Raw genomic sequence first — 20,383 nt, 5'->3', positions numbered from 1 at the left:
AATACATACTTCAACCAAGTCAATCCTTACCCCTTACTACGCTTTCTCTTTTGCATGAAAATGAGAACTTTTCATGGCCGTTTTGGTGACGTGTGGTTTGATTTCAGAAACGACTGACCTCTGAGGATGTGGCCATCGAATTCACTCAGGAGGAGTGGGAATTCCTGGACCCTGCTCAGAGGGCCTTGTACAGGGATGTGATGCTGGAGACCTTCAGGAACCTGCTGTCTGTGGGTGAGGATGACTTCCTTCCAGAGCTGCCCTTGGGTATCTACATTTTCCCTGTGTGCCCCTTGGGAGGCCCTGATGTCTTTCATCTGAGAGTTCTGGTGACTCGGGCGTGACACAGCTTCACAAGGTTAAATTGACGCTCTTCAGATGCTATGTCTGTTTCATGTCACTGGCTAAGGATCAAACCTGCACCCCCTGCATTGGAAATGCAGAGTCTTAACCACTGGATCACCAGGGGAGTCCCAGAATTTCTCTTTCGGATCTGAATATTATCTCCACATTGGAGCATGAGAAAAAGCTCTGGACAGTGGGGAGTGACGTAAAAATAGTCAAAAATACAACGTATGAAGAAAAACGAGTATCTCAAAAGGGCTTTTTCTTTCTGTTTCGGGTTGGGACAAGCTGGTGGATTGGATCCTCTGTGGTTCCAATGCATGCATGCATGCCAAGTCGCTTCAGCTGTGTCCGACTCTGTGCGACCCCATAGATGGCAGCCCACCTGGCTCCTCTGTCCCTGGGTTTCTCCAGGCGAGAATACTGGAATGGGTTGCCATTGCCTTCTCCACTTTTTAGGTATACTTAATTTACAATGTTGTGTTTCAGGTATATAGCAGTTTACAAGATACTTAATACAGTTCCCTGAGCTATATCGTAGGTTCTTGTTGTTTCTCTATTTTATATATATATATTAGTTTGTATATATTCAAACTCCAATTTATGTTTCCCTTTCCTGCCCACACCAGCATCCTGCCCTATCCCCTTTGGTATAGTTTGTTTTTTATGCTGGTGAGTTTATTTTGTGAATAAATTCATTTGTATCATTTGTTTCAGTTCAACACTTAATATACTATGATATTAGTCTTTCTCTGTATGATTTCACTTAGAATAATCCCTAAGTCTGTCTATATTTCTGCAAAAGGCATTACGTCATTGTGTTTTATGTGGTAGAGGTGGCAACCCACTCCATTGTTGTTTCCTGGAGCATTTCATGGACAGGGGAGTCTGGCAGGCTGCAGGCCATGGGGTCTTAAAGAGTTGGACACGGCTGAGCTGCTTTCACTTCACAATATTCCCTTGTATATATGTACCACATATTCTTTATCCCTTTGTCTATCAGTGGACATTTAGGTTGCTGCCATGTTTTGCCTGGTATAAATAGCGCTGCTAACAACATTGGGGTGCATGTGTCATTTTGAATTAGTTTTCATCCTTTCTGGATATATGCCCAGGATTGGAATTGCTGGTTCATGTGATAGCTCTATTTTTAGTTCTTTATGGAACCTCCATGCTATTCTCCAAAGTGGCAGTACCAATTTATGTTCCTTCCAACAGTGTATGAGGGTTCTCTTTTCTCCATACCCTCTCAAGCCTTTATTGTTTGTAGACTGTTTGATGGTGGTCATTCTCACCAGTGTGAGGTGATACAGTTTTGCGGTTTTGATTTGCGTTCTCTCATAAGTAGAGACGTCAAACATCTTTTCAGGTGACTGTTGGCCATCTGTTTGTCTCCTTTGGAGAAATACCTGTTTTGATCTTCTGCCCAGTTTTTGATTGCGTTGTTGTTTGTTTTGATATTAAGCTGTATGAAGTGTTTGTATATTTTGGAAATAAATCCCTTATAGGTAGCATCATTTGCATCTATAGTCTTCTAGTCCAAAAGTTGTGGTTTTGTTCTTTGCTTGGTTTCCTTTGCTTTGCAGACAGGTTTTGAATTTAATTAGGTCTCATTTGTTTGATTTTGCTTTTATTACCATGACTCTAAGATCCAAAAAAATTTTGCTGACATTTATGTCAGTGTTTTGCATTTGTTTTCCACTATGAATTTTATAGTATCTGGTCTTGCATTTAGATGTTTAATGCATTTTGAGTTTATTTTTGTATGTGGTGTTAGAGAATGTTGTAGTTTCATTCTTTTTCATGTAACTATCCATTTATCCCAGCATCACTTATTAAAGAGACTTCTTCATTCTGTATTCTTTCCTCCTTTGTTAGAGAATAATTGACTCTAAGTAAATTGGTTTATTTCTGGGTTTTCTATCCTGTTCTACCGATCTAAGTTTCTGTTTTGTGCCATTATCATACCACTTCCCTCCTGGCTCAGACGGTAAAGGGTCTGCCTACAATGCAGGAGACCCAGGTTCAATCCCTGGGTCAGGAAGATCTCCTGGAGAAGGAAATGGCAACCCACTTCAGTATTCTTGCCTGGAAAATCCCACGGACAGAAGAACCTGATAGGCTACAGTCCATGGGGTCGCAAAGAGTCGGACACAACTGAGCGACTTCACTTTCACTTTGATGACTGTCAGTTTGTAGTATAGTCTAAACTCAGGGAACATGACTCCTCCAGCTCTGTTCTTCCTTCTCAAGATCGTTTTAGATATCAAAGTCTTTTGTATTATGGTACAAATTAAGTTTTTCTTTGTTTTATGAAATACGTCATTGTTAATTTCGTAAGGGTTGCATTGAATATGTAGATTGCCTTGGATAGTATGGTCATTTTGACAGTGTTACTTCTTTCAATCTAAGAACATGGTATATATTTCCATCTGTTTGTGTCATCTTTCTATCAGTCATCAGCATCTTATAGTTTTATGAGTACAGTTCTTATGACTTTTTAGGTAGGTTTATTCCTTAGAGTTTTATTCTTTTCTCTGAGATGGTGAATGAGATTGTTTCATTAATTTCACTTTCTGATATATCATTGTTAGTGTATAGAATTGCAGCAGTTTTCTATATATTTTGTATCCAGCAATTTTACTCTGTTCATTGATAAGGTCTAGTAGTCATCTGTGGCATCTTGGGGATTTTCTGTGTGTAGCATCATAGTGACAGTTTTACTTCTTTCTTATTTTTTTAACTTGAATTCCTTTTTATTTCTTTTTCTCTTTTGATTATTGTGGTTAGGACTTCCAGAAATATTTCCAATAAAAGTGGCAATAGTGATCATTTTTGTCTTATACATTTTGTTAAGGGGAATGCTTTCAGTTTTTCCTTGTTGAGTATGATGTTAGATGTGTGTTTGACATATACAGTCTTAATTATGTTGAGGTAGGGTCCATCTCTGACAAGGCAATGGTACCCCACTCCAGTACTTTTGCCCGGAAAATCCCATGGACGGAGGAGGCTGGTAGGCTGCAGTCCATGGGGTTGCGAAGAGTCAGACACGACTGAGCAATTCACTTTCACTTTTCACTTTCATGCATTGGAGAAGGAAATGGCAACCCACTCCAGCATTCTTGCCTGGAGAATCCCAAGGACAGGGGAGCCTGGTAGGCTGCCGTCTATGGGGTTGAACAGAATCAGACATGACTGAAGCGACTTAGCAGCCACAGCAGCAGGGTCCATCCGTGCTGACTTTCTGAAGGGTTTTTATTATAAATGGCACTTGAATTTTGTCAAAACCTTTTCTGAATCTATTGATGATCATATGGTTTTTAGTCTTCAACTGTTAATGTGGTGTATCATAGTGATTAACTTGTGGATATTGAGAAATCTTTCATCCCTGCAATAAATCCCATTTGAACATGGTATGATCCTTTTATGTATTAGTAACTGTTTGAATCTGCTCTTTTGAACTCAGGGAAGGTCTAGGAGAATAATGCCTTTTTCTACAAAAAGGAGTTGGATGCCTAAGGAAGGCTTTTGTAACTGGGAAGGTCGTCCAGAGTCAATTTCAATCCCTCATTTTCTTTGATGCTCCTTGATCTTGAGATGAACATGTGTGGAAGAAGAAATGAAATAAATGTCCAAAAGAGAGGTTAATCATATTTGGCAGAGATACCCAGGTTTATATAGCCTTTTCCTGGATTTTCCTTCTGATTTCTGCTGATAAGATTCTTACACAATATCTGGGAATATTGTGTATGTTTTTCTTGAATATTAGCATTCCATTATAACTTACAAAATTCATGGTTGGATACATTGCATTGTAAATAGTATAACAGATATCATTCTGCTTTCTCCATATATCACAGTCACTTTTTAAAATCTCTCTTGTTTCTGTCCCATACCCATAGTATAATGCCCATAAACTTGCTGAACCAGTTCTTTTCTTTTAAGGTCAGTATATTTGTTTGCACTCTCAGTTATCTTCACAAAGACATGCGGTCACAAGCTGATATCTGACATAAAGCTATGTACCCTATGCTCCACACAGGCCCTTTCTTAGTCCTGACCATTCCTCACATAGTACCTTGATATGGATGGAAACACTGTTCTCAACTACCACATCCCTCCACCTTTTACATACTCTCACTGTAAAGATCTCTGGTCATTTATTGAACAAGTTTCTCAGGACATGACCTAAATCACTCTTTGCATCCATGATGACTCACAACCCATTTCGAGATTGGATGGTTGAATAATAGTTAAATGGACTACTTCTGTCTTGTATCTTCCTTGATATTTTCTTTCTAAGTTCCTTGTATTTTTTTTTAAATGTTTTCTAATCTATTCATTCGGTGGGTGGTCATGTTTACAAATAAGTTTTCTCAGTCTGTAGGTTCAGATTCATAACCTGCATCTCTTACCACTTTGTGCGCCATTTGGTGTGTCTCCTCCGCTGATTAGAGAAAAACATGTTAATTTACCTCAAGCCTTTTAAAGCAGATTAGTGCTGTCAGTTGGCTTGCAGTAGTGCATGTTTTATAGTAAATACTCAAAATTTTCTTCATGTTCTTTGTCATATGACTTTATCTACATATCTTTTTAAAATTTTATTAATTTTTTAATTGAAGGATTATTGCTTTACAGAATTTTGTTTTCTGTCAGACCTCAACTACATTATATCTTGTATGCTATTTACTTGCAACATTTTTCAGCAATATTGTGTCTGACCCTAGTCAATAAATACACAAAGCACCTGCTTTTTATTTATTATATTTTGGTGCCATTAAACTAGGTAATTAAGAATAGTGCATGGCTAGAGAGAAGCCTTCCTTGGTGGCTCAGTGGTAAAGAATTCACCTACCAATGCAGAAGATGCAGGTTTGATCCCTGAGTTAGGAAGATCCCGTGGAGAATGAAATGGCAACCCACTCCATTATTCTTGCCTGGGAATTCCCATGGACAGAGGAGTCCTGTGGGCTACAGTCCACGGGGTCGCAGAGTCAAATACGACTGAGTGACTGAACAACTGAACAACAACATAGGTAGGGATTGCTTTGGTTATTGAGTGTTAGAAAACTGGTGAATATTTTATGTCTTAATGTATATGTCATTTACAGATGATGGTCTTTTAGTGTGTATTCTGCAATACAGCTGACACATACTATTTGTTAACATTGTGAAATGCTTTTTCTTTTTTTGTACGTAGTTCTGTAGCAGATTTAGAAAACTATTGTTTCCAAAGAATTGTTTTAGTCATATTCTTCATTTTCTCATTTGTTTTCAATTGTAAACAACCAATTATGAATAGTTAATTATTAATTGGGTATGCTTGGTTTTAGATTATTTACTGTTACAATATATTATATATTGTTTAGAATTTATTTATGTACAGTAAGTATGCAGAACACAATAATAGTGTAATATTTTGCTTTTCAATTTGAGACAACTGTTGTTTGATACATTCCTAGGGGTCCTGGTAGAAGAATACTCTATTTTTGAGAGTTGGCCTAAGATTGCCCAACGTGAGTGTGTTTCACGTATGGTTTTTAAAACTAGGCTATCTTAACGGTGAATTTATGTTATCATGCTTTCTTTTTTTTTTTTTCATGCTTTCTTAAATTAAGAATTCTATTCATTTAGTTTTTCTAAAAACTTAATGTCATCATTGTGGTGTTTCACAACTTGGTGTAAGTATTACTTTTGGTGTAATATATATTCAACATGAAAGATTTATTTTTGAATTATTATGAGCAGGATACCTGTGGTTCTTTTTATCTTGTAGATATCTCTCCTACACATGTGATCAAGCATTTACAACCCAAAGGGAACAGTTATAAACGAGAAACATTCCAAACATTGATGCTGGGAAGACCTGAAAGCTGTGATATCAAACATTTTCATCTTTGGGAAAGTCAGGAAAATACGTGTGACTTTGAATGTCAGGGGAGAGATGACAAACAAAATTACAAAGGAACACCTGTAAGCCTTAATGGAAATATGCCTGATGGAATAGATTCACATGATGGAAAGGATGCAGGAATCAAGCCCTTTGGAAGTAGGCTTGGATTTAACTTTCAGGATAAACTGCAGATATTTCAAACTGGCAGGATAATTTCTGAATATAATGAAGTTGAGAGGTCTGTCAACAACAGTTTATCATTTTCACCACTTCAAACAATTCCTCCTTGTGCCCAAATCAGTGTTTCTAATATATATGGGAATGACTTTATAAATCCTTCAGTAGTAACGCAAGACCTCAAAGCACACAGGGAAAAATCTTACAAATGTGATGAGTGTGGCAAGGCCTTTCGTGTAAAGTCAACCCTTTTAAGTCATCAGACAGTTCATACTGGAGAGAAACCTTACAAATGTGATGAGTGTGGCAAGGCCTTTCGTTTAAAGTCAATCCTTTTAAGTCATCAGACAGTTCATACTGGAGAGAAACCTTACAAATGTGATGAGTGTGGCAAGGCCTTTCGTTTAAAGTCATTCCTTTTAACTCATCAGACAGTTCATACTGGAGAGAAACCTTACAAATGTGATGAGTGTGGCAAGGCCTTTCGTGCAAAGTCAACCCTTTTATCTCATCAGACAATACATACTGGAGAGAAACCTTACAAATGTAATGAGTGTGGCAAGGTCTTTACTCACAGCTCAAATCTCAGGAGACATCAGAAAATTCATACAGGACAGAAATTATTTAAATGTCATATATGTGACAAAGTCTTCAGCCGAAGTGAACACCTTGCTGGTCATCAGAGCGTTCATTCTGGAGAGAAACCTTACAAATGTAATGAGTGTGGCAAGCACTTTAATCAGCCTTCAAAGTTCATAAGTCATAAGAGATTACATACTGGAGAGAAACCTTACAAATGTGATGAGTGTGGCAAGGACTTTAGTCAACCTTCACAGTTCATAAGTCATAAGAGATTACATACTGGAGAGAAACCCTACAAATGTGATGAGTGTGGCAAGGACTTTCATGTAAAGTCAATCCTTTTAAGGCATCAGACAGTTCATACTGGAGAGAAACCTTACAAATGTGATGAGTGTGGCAAGGCCTTTCGTGTAAAGTCAATCCTTTTAAGTCATCAGACAGTTCATACTGGAGAGAAACCTTACAAATGTGATGAGTGTGGCAAGGCCTTTACTGACAGCTCAAACCTCAGGAGACATCAGAAAATTCATACAGGACAGAAATTATTTAAATGTGATATATGTTACAAAGTCTTCAGCGAAAGGGAACAGCTTGCTGGTCATCAGAGCGTTCATTCTGGAGAGAAACCTTACAAATGTGATGAGTGTGGCATCGCCTTTCATGTAAAGTCAATCCTTTTAAGGCATCAGACAGTTCATACTGGAGAGAAACCTTACAAATGTGATGAGTCTGGCAAGGCCTTTCATGTAAAGTCAACGCTTTTAAGGAATCAGAGAGTTCATACTGGAGAGAAACCTTACAAATGTGATGTGTGTGGCAAGGCCTTTAGTGAAAAGTCAGTCCTTTTAAGTCATCAGACAGTTCATACTGGAGAGAAACTTTACAAATGTGTTGAGTGTGGCAAGGCCTTTCGTGTAAAGGCAATCCTTTTAACTCATCAGACAGTTCATACTGAAGAGAAACCTTACAAATGTGATGAGTGTGGCACGGCCTTTCGTGTAAAGTCAATGCTTTTAAATCATCAGACAGTTCATACTGGAGAGAAACCTTACAAATGTGATGAGTGTGGCAAGGCCTTTCATGAAAAGTCAATCCTTTTCAGGCATCAGACAGTTCATACTGGAGAGAAACCTTACAAATGTGATGAGTGTGACAAGGCCTTTTGTGTAAAGTCAACACTTTTTAGACATCAGACAGTTCATACTGGACAGAAACCTTACAAATGTGATGAGTGTGGCAAGGCCTTTTGTATAAAGTCAATTCTTTTAAGTCATCAGAGAGTTCATACTGGAGAGAAACCTTACAAATGTGATGAGTGTAGCAAGGCCTTTCGTGTAAAGTCAACCCTTTTAAGGCATCAGACAGTTCATACTGGTGAGAAACCTTACAAATGTGATGAGTGTGGAAAAGTCTTCAGTCAAAAACCACATCTTCAACTTCACTGGAGAATTCATACTGGGGAAAGACCTTTCAGATGTGATGAGTGTGGCAAGTTCTTCAGTCGAAATTCACACCTTACAAGTCATCGCAGAATACATATAGAGCAACCTTTCAAATGTTTCAAGTGTGGAAAATCCTTTACTCAGGTCTCAGCACTCATTAAACATGAGAAAATCCATATATGAGAGAAATGTATGTGAATGTGGTATATGGTAGAAGTCTTCAAAATTCACACCCTACTGTTGGTCAGAAAATTCATTCTCCTGAGAAACCATACAAATATCATGAGTGTGGCAACATCTTAGGCTTCATCAGAAAATTCATACTGGATAGAAGCTAGATATATATGTATTTATTAGGTCTTTAGAACATGAATTCATTCTAGAAAGATTCCTCACCAATTTCACAGTTGTTAAAAAAAAAAAACCTATCCTCACAGCTCAACATCTCGCCAGTAGCATTAGAGTATTTATCCTGGAAAAAACACACAGCAATGTAATGTGTGTGGCAAGGATCTTACCCAAAAGTCACAAGATAGGAACATAGTGGAGCCATACTTCCCAGACTCAGTGGTTGTGGCAAATCCTTTACCTTTTTCACTATATGTATTCTCTGATGACTTTAATCCATGTACTCAGCAACTACAGTAAGTCCATATTTGAAAAGAAGCTGTAGAAATATTTTCGTGTAAAATAAACCTGAATTCTAACTCAGCAGAGATGATTCTTTGGGACAGTAGTCCACCATCTTTTTGGTCTCCTGGCTTTCTGAATAAAGTCACTATTCCTTGCCCAACAAGTAGTCTCTCAGTTTATTGGCCTGTTGTGTGGTGAGCTCTAAGAGCTTGGCTTTGGTAATACATTGATTAAACACATTTTCTACATGCATTTCCTAATGGTCTCTGGGAAGGAATCAGTGAGATGAAGGGGCCAACTTTATTAGATATGATTTGGTCACACCTGTATTTCCTGGAAACACACACAGCCTGAATTACGAGATTCAGCCGTGTGTGTGAATTAGCAACAGGGAGGGCGGAAAATAATGTAAAACTAGGACATGACTCATCATGGTCAGTAGGATCAGGAAGCCCTTCCATACATAGTCAAGCCTATCATAAAACATAAAACATATAATAATAGTATAAAACATTATAATAGAAAACACTATAATAATAGTTATAAAACATAACTATTCCTTTTGTTATAATCTGTTTCACACAAGCTTGTGTTCCCCTTTTTTTTATAGCTATAGGGAACTTGCAGTTTAATAAGATTTTAAATTGTATACTTGTCTTAATCTGTTTCTTTGAAAAACGAATCCCTTTTGATTCTTGAATCTGGATGTAATCTATGGTTGCCAGTAGATCTTTAATGACACTGGGAAGAGGGTCCCATGGCAGGAGTTGCCTCCTGGCTATGCACTCAATTACTTTGATGATCTAAATGATTCATTGGGTGGTTAATTCTGGGCATTTTGGGATTAATAGCCATTTGCACTACTGCCACTGTTGCAGGCATTGCTTTACAAACCTCAGTTCAGATACACAACTTTATTCAAAATTGGACCAAAGATGCTCATACTATGTGGACCACTCAGGCTCAGGTAAATGAAGAAGTTCAAGATGAAATACAGGAAATAAAAACAGCCATCCAATGGGTCAGAGATCAATTAATAGATTTACAAAAACAAGTTGTGCTAAGATGTGACTGGAATTCTACTCAATTTTGTATTACCCCTGTTCGGTTCAACTATAGTGCCTACTCTTGGGAACAAATAAAATTTCACTTGTAAAACATATGTGGTAACGCTTCCTTAAATGTACAATTATTACAAAAGGAAATCTTTGAAACCTTCTCTAAGAGTCTATCCTCTTCCAACAATTTGGAAACCTTAGCTGACCAGCTAGCTGATCAATTATCTGGGTTAGACCCTCGAGGATGGTTTCAAAGCATTACACATAGTAATGGATCTGGGACTATAACACTGATAATTATCCTGGTGATTATATTTGTAGTATACTGATGCCTTTCAACTAAAATTGTTCAAACTAAACAAACTCAATTGGCCCGGGCCTTTTTCACAAAAAGTATCTACAGTCACCCCCAATTATGAATAAATAAAAAAGGGGGAATTGTCAGGGGACGTTCAACTTTAAGGGACCCAATATGTTGCATTTTCTTCCTTTGTGTGCCATTTCTCAGAGACTCTGTTCCTTATCAGTTCCTTGAAAACAGGAATGAGCAGAGTTGCACGCAGTTCTTAGGACTTAGATCATGGGAAAGGGTACCTGCTTGGATTCCCTTCAGTGACTCCCTTCAGTGACCTTTTACTTACAGGACTATCCATTTTGTTGCAACTGATGGAATTTCATTTTTAATGGCTGAGTAATGATTTTATTGAAGGTATAAAAGCGTCTGTCTACAATGCGGGAGATCCAGGTTTGATCCCTGGGTCGGGAAGATCCCCTGGAAAAAGAAATGGCAATCCACTCCAATACTATTGCCTGGAAAATCCCATGGACAGAGGAGCCTGGAAGGCTACAGTCCATGGGGTGGCAAAGGGTTGGACATGCCTGAGCAACTTCACTTTGACTTTCAAGCATGCGTGTAGAAGTTCTTTAGTATAAGGTGAATGAGGGCCGTATAGAGTTACACCCATTTTCACCTGTTGCATGTGAGAAAAATCAATGCGTTCCTATTGCGGTATTAGTTGCCCTTCAGCATAAACATTTCCTAACACAAAAAAGGCAAGAAGATCATTGACCTCAGAGACTCGCGATTGCAAAGCCAGTACATCAGAAAGGCTTTGTCGTGAAGGACAATGAGTGGATCGTCTGTATTCATAAATATGAATGTGTGTTAGAAGCTTATTGTCAGCAAAAATGTATTGTTGATTTAGTGTCAGAGCATCAAAAGAATCATCATCAGATTAATTTTGTCCTCTAATTGAGGGGACCTTTGGTTTTGTGCCCGTTACAAGAGGAAGGGGAGGAGCACTTGGGACAGACGGAGCAGGGATGGTGGGAAAGTTTTGAAACATTTTATGTTGCTGTAATTGGGCCTTCTGTAGAGTCTTATCATCTAATTTATATTCATATAATGAGCATTCTGCTTGTTGACGAATATCGGGGGAGCTAGAATGGCCTTGAAATAGCAAGATCACGGCTTAAATGAAGGCCCACAAGGGCCAGAAATTTATTCGAGTATTTTCTCCCCGTCTTGCGGCTTGTTCAACATTTTCTTTAACCCAGCTTCAAATTTCTAAATCGAAACTGCCTTCATCAGGGAACCAGGGATTATATTTAATCATCCTTTGGAGACAAGCCTCTATCCATTGACGCAAAACCAACAGTCCTTGAACCTTAAATAAATGATGAAGTAAAGTAGAAAAGTGGTAGGGCTTTCCAGCCGTTTGTCGTATAACCCCGCACTTACCGACCTCCGTAGGTCCTAACAGTCGACTCCAGCCGCTTGCCAAGGGCATTCACCAGGTCCCTGTTCAGGCGCCACTTGTCACAGTCTTTGTAGACTGGAACCCGGGAACTGGAGTGGATGAGAAGAAGGAAGCAGGGTGACCCACATCTCAAAACAAGGGTGCTTTTTTTGCAGAAACACATGTTTATGTATCTTCATACAAGGCAGCTTTAGTCAGTAAAAAAATTGAGCAAAAACAAAGCCAAGCAAATAACAATCTTCAAAGGGCCAGAAAGCATTCCATATACTGAGGAATAGGGGCATAACTGAGTAATTACCTTTAAGTAAAATGTCACTGAAGGGAGTCACTGAAAGGAATCCAAGCAGGTGCCCTTTCTCATGATCTCAGTCCTGAGAACTGCACGCAGCTCTGCTCGTTCCTATTTTCCAGGAACTGGTAAGGAATAGAGACTCCTTGAGAAACAGCACACTAAAGAAGAAAATGCAACATATTGGATCCCTTAAAGTTGAACGTCCCCTGACACAGAGCAATTATTTTGAGCATCAGTTTGATCTGAACCAGGATATTATGTGTATGTGAATGAATCACATTTAACAGCTATCATTACCATTTGCTACTATTGTATTCAAAGAACTACATTCTGAATGTATCAAGGTTTCCTGTTTCCATGAATAAAATAGAAACCCTTATGTCACAACCCTGGATGAATGGTGTTTATTCGATCAACACAGTTTTCTCTCACTTCAGTACTTATAACAGAAGCTAAGAAGGCACCATTCGGCTCTCAGGTTTAAATAGTCTAGAACAATTTCTTGTCACCATGGAATCAAACAACATAAAATTTGGGGGTTACATAGTCATAACTTGTAACTAAAGTTACTCTCTCTACACTGTATGCCAGGACATTCATATGATTGTAATCCAAATAGCACAGCAGTGCATTTTAGACCGACTTCCATTACTATACAAAAATTGCATCAAATGAACTTAAAGGTCTCATCTGCTTTATTTTTATTTTTGGCTGTGCGGGGTCTTTGTTGCTACATGCAAGGTTTGTCTAGTTGCTGTGTGTGTTGGCTTTTCTTGTTGGGGAGCACAGCCTCTAGATGCGAGGGCTCAGTAGTTGCATCTCACAGGCTCTAAAGCATGGACTCAGTGGCTTCAGCACACACTGTTAATTGTCCTGTGGCATGTGGGATCTTCTCAGACCAAGGATGAAACCTGATGCTCTGCATTGACAGGCGGATTCTTAACCACTGAACCATTGGAGAAGTCCCTCATTAGCTTTATTGAATGATTCATGCATTGGCCAGAATTCAGCCTGGTAAGTGGGTGCTTCAAGGAGCCTGACACAGTGGACAGTCTCAGGATGTTGAGGGTATTTTCATGTGTATTGTGATTATGTATCTGTTACAGATTTTTGTCTTCTCCTTACTATGAAGTTTTTATTTAGATATGGGCTCTTGGTGTTTCTTAGACTTGGGTGACTGTTTCCTTTCCCAGATTAGTGTGGTTTCAGCTGTTTTCTCCTTGGAAGATCTTTCCTGTCTTCTTCTGGGACTCCTACAGGACAAATATTTGTGGCTTATTGTCCTAGAGGTCTTTTAAAATCTCCTCCTTTTGTTCTTTTTTATTCTGTTCAGTAGTGGTGATTTTCAGTACTCTTTCTTCTGGCTCACTGATGTGTTTTCTGCCTCATTTAGCCTGTTCTGATTCACTTTAGTTTCTTCTTCTTTTTTTTTAATTTCATTTACTATATTCCTCTGTTCTGTTTGGTTGGTTGTTATATTTTCTAAGTCTTCGTTAAATACTTCTCAGTTCTCAGGTCGTGCATTCTTCTCCCAAGTTCTTTGATCATGTTTACTACCATTACTCTGAACTCTTTCAGGTAGATTGTCTATCTCCACGTTACTTAGTTCTTCTGGGTTTTGTCTTGTTCCTCCCTCTGAAACATATTCCTCTGTCACCCTCGTTTTGTGTAAATTACTATTTGTATTTTTATCTGGTAGCATAGTTAGGTTTCTTGACCTTGGAGAAGTGGCCCTCTGAAGGAGATATCCCAGGCACCCTTATTCTGATCCAAGGGCCAGAGGACATCTGATCACACGGTGGTGTCCCACGGGTATTTGTGGACTCTGTTTGCAAGCTGTGGGACTCTACTTTTCTTGCTTTTGGTGTCTGCCCCCTGATGTGAAGAGCCAACTCATTGGAAAAGACCGTGATGCTGGGAAAGGTTGAGGACAGGAGGAAAAGGGGGCCACAGAGGACTAGAGGGATGGATGACATCACCGATTCAATGGATATGAGTTTGAGCAAACTCCAGGAGATGGTGAAAGACAGGGAAGCCTGCTTTACTACAGTCCAAGGGGGTAGCAAAGAGTTGGACACGGCTGAGCGGCTGACCAACAACCCTGCTGGGTGAGGCTGGTCTGGAGGCTTGTGCCTGCACAGTGATGGTTAGAACTGGGTCTTGACCGTTTGTGGGTACAGTTACATCAAAAGGCATGTGTACAGGAAGCCTTTGGACAGCCTGTCTGCTGATGGTTAGGGCTGCATCCTGGCCCTTTCATCCTTTGACCTTAGGGGCCCCATTGCTGTAGCCTACAGGTTCTGAGTGGATCCAGTGTCAGGCCACGATGGAGACTTTACGCAGATGAGTGCTCTCTGATAGTTCTGCCCTCAGGATCTGTGTCCCCACAGTGAGCCAGAGCCCACTCCCCACCCTCCAGAGATCCTTCAAGACCAGCAGGCAGGTCTCACCATCCAGGATCCTAGCAAATGATTCTGTTTTGCCCTTCATCTCAGCTTCGTCTCCATGTGCTTGAGGCTTCGTCTGCACCTGTTAAGAGTGAAGTCTCTGTTTTCCCCGTTCCTGTGGAGCTCTTGCAGTCAGGGCCCACTGGTCTTCAGAAGTAAATGTTAAAGATTGCTACTCGTTGATTCATGGGTTGGTCAGCATCCCACCTGGTAAATAACAGGTGCTCCCAGAAACTGTCTGTCATCTTTACACCAAGGGATATATGAATCAGTGGGTGGTTTTCAAACTTTTGTGACCTGAATATACTCATAAATGCCATGACGTGTACAAGGTAGGTGAAGCATAAACATGAAGAAGCTGAGTTTCTTTAGGGGTGGGGTTCACTTCCATGAAAAAACTGAAATCGCAAAATGGTGAAATGAAATGTTTAATTTGGGAGTTGGCTGTGATCAGGTGCTTGAAAGTCAAGTGAGTAGAGTTCCACAAGCACACAGTGAAGGGAATGACTATGGATTCCAACTGTATTTTGTCCTGCCGTTTCTCAGTGTTGTGTTCACATTCAGAGCCCGAAGATCTTGCAGAGAAACTGAGATGTGTTCTTGGCTCCCAACCGAAAATACTTTCGTTAATAACTCATGTTAAATTGGACTCAAATTCACTTTTATATCACAGTGTGCGAGTCCTTGTTTTAATGCTTTACGCATGCTATCTTTTTGAATTTGAGCTCCAAAATAAGTACTGATGTTCTTTCTCGTTTCCCAGATGAAGGAACTTGAATGGAACAAAAATCACCCCATCCCAGGAAGTGACTGAATGGGAGCTTGAATCCACGTTGTCTCACCTCAAAAAACTCGTCACCATGTTGCTACACTGAGGCCCAGGTTGTTGGCAATGCTACAGTAATTCTTGTTGCAATTGACAGGGCCGAGGTGCAGGCAGGCACAAAGCTTGGGACAAGTCACCTTGTCCCAGTTGTATTTCTGGGGGAACAGCTGAGGGGAGGCTCCCTGCGGTGGCACCTCAGGCAGCAGATAAGTGCAGGTGGACTCTGCATATAGTAATTCTGAGAGAGTAGGGCCATCCACCAGCGCTGTGCCCACAAAAATCAAATGCTGCTGGTCAGTTAGGATGACCTCAGTGTGTTTACAAACATCTGTTGGAAGAACTTAACAGAAAAACCTGAACAAAACTGGCCAATCCAATAAATATCTGTGTCCATTGGGCCACCTCCCAGAAGAAAAAGACAGGAATAAACATCTCAATCATGTATTTAGACTGTTTTTTTAAGACATAATTCTGTTGCACAGTTTAGTCTGTAGAATAGTAAAAATGTAACTTTTATACGCACCATGTGTGTATGCTAAGGTGCTATGGTTTTTCCAGTAGTCTTGTATGGATATGAGAGTTGGGTTATAAAGAAAGCTGAGCGCCGAAAAATTGATGCTTTTGAATTGTGTTGGAGAAGACTCTTGAGAGTCCCTTGGACTGCAAGGAGATCCATCCAACCAGTCCATCCTAAAGGAGATCAGTCCTGGGTGTTCATTGGAAGGACTGATGCTGAAGCTGAAACTCCAGTACTTTGGCACCTCATGTGAAGATTTAACTCATTGGAAAAGACTCTGATGCTGGGAGGGACTAGGGGCAGGAGGAGAAGGGGACGACAGAGGATGAGATGGCTGGATGGCATCACCGACTAGATGGATGTGAGTTTGTGTGAACTCTGGGAGTTGGTGATGGACAGGGAGGCCTGGTGTGCTGCAATTCATGGGGTTGCAAAGAGTTGGACTCGACTGACCTACTGAACTGAACTGACATAATTGGACAAGATTGTGGTTTCTGAGGTTTAGAAGATAAACATAAGTAAGAGTTGAAACACTTCGGAGTAACAATAATTTATTTTCTATTAGAAATCATATCATTTTAATGGAAGACTAAAACAGAAACTCTTGGCAGAACTCTATTAGCCTTTGCCCTGCTTCATTCTGTACTCCAAGGCCAAGTTTGCCTCTTACTCCAGGTGTTTCTTGACTTCCTACTTTTGCATTCCAGTCCCCTAAAATGAAAAGGACATCTTTTTTGGGTGTTAGTTCTAGAAGGTCTTGTAGGTCTTCATAGACCCGTTCAACTTCAGCTTCTTCAGCGTTACTCTTGGGGCATGGACTTGGATTACCATGATATTGAATGGTTTGCCTTGGAAACAAACAGAGATCATTCTGTCGTTTTTGAGATAGCATCCAAGTACTGCACTTTGGAATGCAACTCTTGTTGACTATGATGGCTACTCCATTTCTTCTAAGGGATTCCTGCCCACAGTAGTAGATATAATGGTCATCTGAGTTAAATTAACCCATTACAGTCCATCTTAGTTTGCTGATTCCTTGAATGTCGACGTTCACTCTTGCCATCTCCTGTTTGACCACTTCCAATTTGCCTTGATTCATGAACCTAACATTCCAGGTTCCTATGCAATATTGCTTTTTACAGTATTCAACCTTGCTTCTATCACCATTCCCATCCACAACTGGGTGTTTTTTCTTCTTTGGCTCCATCCCTTCGTTCTTTCTGGAGTTATTTCTCCACTGATCTCCAGTAGCATATTAGGCACCTACCAACCTAGGGAGTTCATCTTTCAGTGTCCTATCTTTTTGCCTTTTCATATGGTTCATGGGGTTCTCAAGGCAAGAATACTGAAGTGGTTTGCCATTCCCTTCTCCAGTGGACCACATTCTGTCAGACCTCTCCACCATGACCCATCCGTCTTGGGTGGCCCCACAGAGCATGACTTAGATTCATTGAGTTAAACAAGGCTGTGGTCTATGTGATAACATTGGCTAGTTGTCTGTGATTGTGGTTTCAGTCTGTCTGCCCTCTGATGCCCTCTCTCAGTGCCTACTGTCTTACTTGGGTTTCTCTTACCTTGGACGTGGGGTATCTCTTCATGGCTCCTCCAGCAAGGCGCAGCCACTGCTCCTTATCTTGGACGTGGGGTAGCTCATCTCAGCCATTGCCCCTGACCTTGGATATGGGGTAGCTCCTCTCAGCTGCCACCCCTAACCTTGGACGTAGGGTAGCTCCTCTCACCTACCACCCCGACATTGGATATAGAGTAGCTCCTCTTGGTCGGGCTTGTTAAAGGCCACAAAAAACAAGCCGAATTCTCAGTTAGTCGTACAATGGTGTGTGGCATTTTCAGATCCAGTAAGTGATAAAACTGTTTAGCTTGTGAAGGCAGAAGTAGAAAAACATCTATTTCTGCTTTATTGACTATGCCAAAGCCTTTGACTGTGTGGATCACAATAAACTGTGGAAAATTCTAAAATAGATGGGAATACCAGACTGCCTGGCCTGCCTCTTGAGAAACCTGTATGCAGGTCAAGAAGCAACAGTGAGATCTGGACATGGAACAACAGACTGGTTCCAAATAGGAAAAGGAGTACGTCAAGGCTGTATATTGTCACCCTGCTTATTTAACTTACATGCAGAGTACATCATGGGAAATGCTGGGCTGGAGGAAGCACAAGCTGTAGTCAAGATTGCTGGGAGAAATATCAATAACCTCAGATATGCAGATGACACCACCCTTATGGCAGAAAGTGAAGAAGAACTAAAGAGACTCTTGATAAAAGTGAAATAGGAGAGTGAAAAAGTTGGCCTAAAGCTCAACATTCAGAAAATGAAGATCATAGCATCCAGTCCCGTCACTTCGTGGGGTACTGGAAATATTGGCTGGCTTTATTTTGGGGGGCTCCAAAATCACTGCAGCTTGTGATTGCAGCCATGAAATTAAAAAATGCTTACTCCTTGGCAGGAAAGTTATGACCAACCTAGACAGCATATTAAAAAGCAGACATTACTTTGTCAACAAAAGTCTGTCTAGTCTAGGCTATGGTTTTTCCAGTGGTCATGTATGCATGTGAGAGTTGGACTATAAAGAAAGCTGAAAAAAAAAGAAAGTTGAGCGCTGAGGAATTGATGCTTTTGAACTGTGGTGTTGAAGAAGACTCTTGAGAGTCCCTTGGACAGCAAGGAGATCCAACCAGTCCATCCTAAAGGAGATTCGTCCTGAGTGTTCATTGGACTGCCTGATGCTGAATCTGAAACTGCGATACTTTGGCCACCTGATGGGAAGAACTGACTCATTGCAAAAGACCCTGATGCTGGGCAAGATTGAGGGCAGGAGGACAAGGGGACAACAGAGGATGAGATGTTTGGATGGCATCACCGACTCAATGGACTTGGGTTTAGGTGGACTCTGGGAGTTGGTGATAGACACGAAGGCGTGTGAAGCGGTTCATGGTGTCTCAAAGAGTCGGACATGACTGAGCGACTGAACTGAAAAGAGAAACTATTAGAAAGTTACCATAATCACAACTATATGAGAGGTTATGTCAATTAACAATGGAAAGAGAGGACTTCCTTTGGTCCAGTGGTTGAGAATCCACCTTGCAATGCAGGGGACACAAGTTCTATCTCTAGTCAGGAAACTATGATCTCACATGCAGAGTAACCAAGCCCGAGTGCTGCAACTAGAGAGTCTGTGCTGCAGCTAATACCCCAAATAAATATTTTTTTAAAAAAAGGAAAGAGGTACTCAAAAATTACATATATATCACTAATGTGTAAAATTGCAGTAGTGTTTTGTATATTTTTCTTGTATCCTGACACCTAATATGTTTACTAGAAATTCCTGTAAATCCTTTTGCCTTTCACATATTCCATTTCATTAAATTTCCTATTGATGTAACAAATCACCAGCAACTGAGTGGGTTAAAACAACAAATTTGTTCTCTTGCAGTTCTGGACGCCAGAATTGTAAAATGAACCCACAGCCTTGTGCTGCATCTGGATTCTCCAGGTCTGAATACTTTTCCTTGCCTTTCCTGTTTCTAGATGTTATTTTCTTCCTTTGACTCATTGTTTCCTTACTCTACCTTTGAAGGCAGCAAGGTAGCATTAAAAAATTTTTTTAATATTTATTTTTTTGACCAGTTCTTGTTTTAAGCACATGGGATCTTTAGTTGTAGCATTCAAGCTCTTAATTGTGTCATATGATATCTAGTTCCCTGACAGGGATTGAACCAGGGTGCCCTACATTGGGAATGTTGAGTCTTAGCCACTGGACCACCAGGGCAGTCCCAAGGTATCTTAAAATCTCTTTACCTTTCATGACATCACCAGCTTCAAGATGATTCTATCTCCATCTGTATTTTTCTTAGAAGGACGTTTGGAATGATATTTCATTTACCAGTTCATCCAATCTAATCTCCTGTGTCAGATTTTAACTAGATCTCATTTGCAGACGCCCCTAAGACATTTAAAGTAGTACTCAACATGTTCTAGATAAGAGGATGTGGGCAGTATTGGGGCAGGGGGGAGTGCATTATTCAGCCTACCACAGCCAGACTGTCTTCTCCTGATGGGTGTACAATTTTAACATCCTTTTCTCTCCATATAGTTTTTATCACTTTTTGTTAAAACATTGATTTGTATTTATTAATTTGGCTATGTCGGGCTTTGGGTGTGGCACCTGAGATCTTCAGTCTTCCTTGTAGCATCTTTTCCTTGCAGCATGTGAAGTCTTAGTTGTGGCATGCGGAATCTAGTTCCCTGACCAGTGATCAAAACCAGACCCTCTGCATTATCCACTGGATGGACCACCAGCGAAGTCCTTAGTGTTTTTATTTATTTTACTCACTTAATTTACTGGCTAGAATGTCTAAAACAATGTCAATAGCAGTGCTGAGAATGGACAT

General features: G+C 40.2%; 3 protein-coding genes across 8 annotated transcripts in view; 2 read left to right on the top strand and 1 right to left on the bottom strand.

Moving 5' to 3' along the window:
* LOC100300095 (zinc finger protein 665) overlaps nt 1–12,569 on the top strand; it is a 26,599-nt gene extending 14,030 nt beyond the window's left edge. For 2 of the 5 annotated variants that reach the window (XM_024979305.2, XM_024979304.2), the window contains 2 exons: nt 108–234; nt 6,122–12,569. In XM_024979305.2, coding sequence (XP_024835073.1) covers nt 201–234; nt 6,122–8,622 — 2,535 coding nt within the window. In that variant the 5' untranslated portion in view covers nt 108–200 and the 3' untranslated portion in view covers nt 8,623–12,569. Of the gene's footprint in view, nt 1–107; nt 359–5,131; nt 5,382–6,121 lie in introns of all 5 variants that reach the window. The other 3 variants (XM_059877204.1, XM_024979306.2, XM_024979307.2) reach the window with 3 other exon arrangements.
* LOC508131 (zinc finger protein 665) overlaps nt 1–20,383 on the top strand; it is a 78,533-nt gene that overhangs the window by 14,030 nt on the left and 44,120 nt on the right. For both annotated transcript variants that reach the window (XM_059877201.1, XM_059877200.1), the window contains exon 2: nt 108–234. The gene's annotated coding sequence lies outside the window, so the exon portion shown is untranslated. The remainder of the gene's footprint in view (nt 1–107; nt 235–20,383) is intronic.
* LOC101903454 (ubiquitin-ribosomal protein eL40 fusion protein-like) lies at nt 11,868–20,383 on the bottom strand. Its single transcript, XM_005219612.1, has 3 exons — nt 20,326–20,383; nt 15,489–15,783; nt 11,868–11,979 (listed from the first exon to the last, which is right to left on the bottom strand). The coding sequence occupies exons 1-3, from the start codon at nt 20,381–20,383 to the stop codon at nt 11,868–11,870; spliced, it is 465 nt and encodes a 154-aa protein (XP_005219669.1).

Source organism: Bos taurus, chromosome 18, assembly GCF_002263795.3.
Source record: "Bos taurus isolate L1 Dominette 01449 registration number 42190680 breed Hereford chromosome 18, ARS-UCD2.0, whole genome shotgun sequence".
NCBI classification, from domain to species: domain Eukaryota; kingdom Metazoa; phylum Chordata; class Mammalia; order Artiodactyla; family Bovidae; genus Bos; species Bos taurus.
Note: the sequence above shows the minus strand (reverse complement) of the source record. Positions and strands in the feature narration are given on the sequence as shown.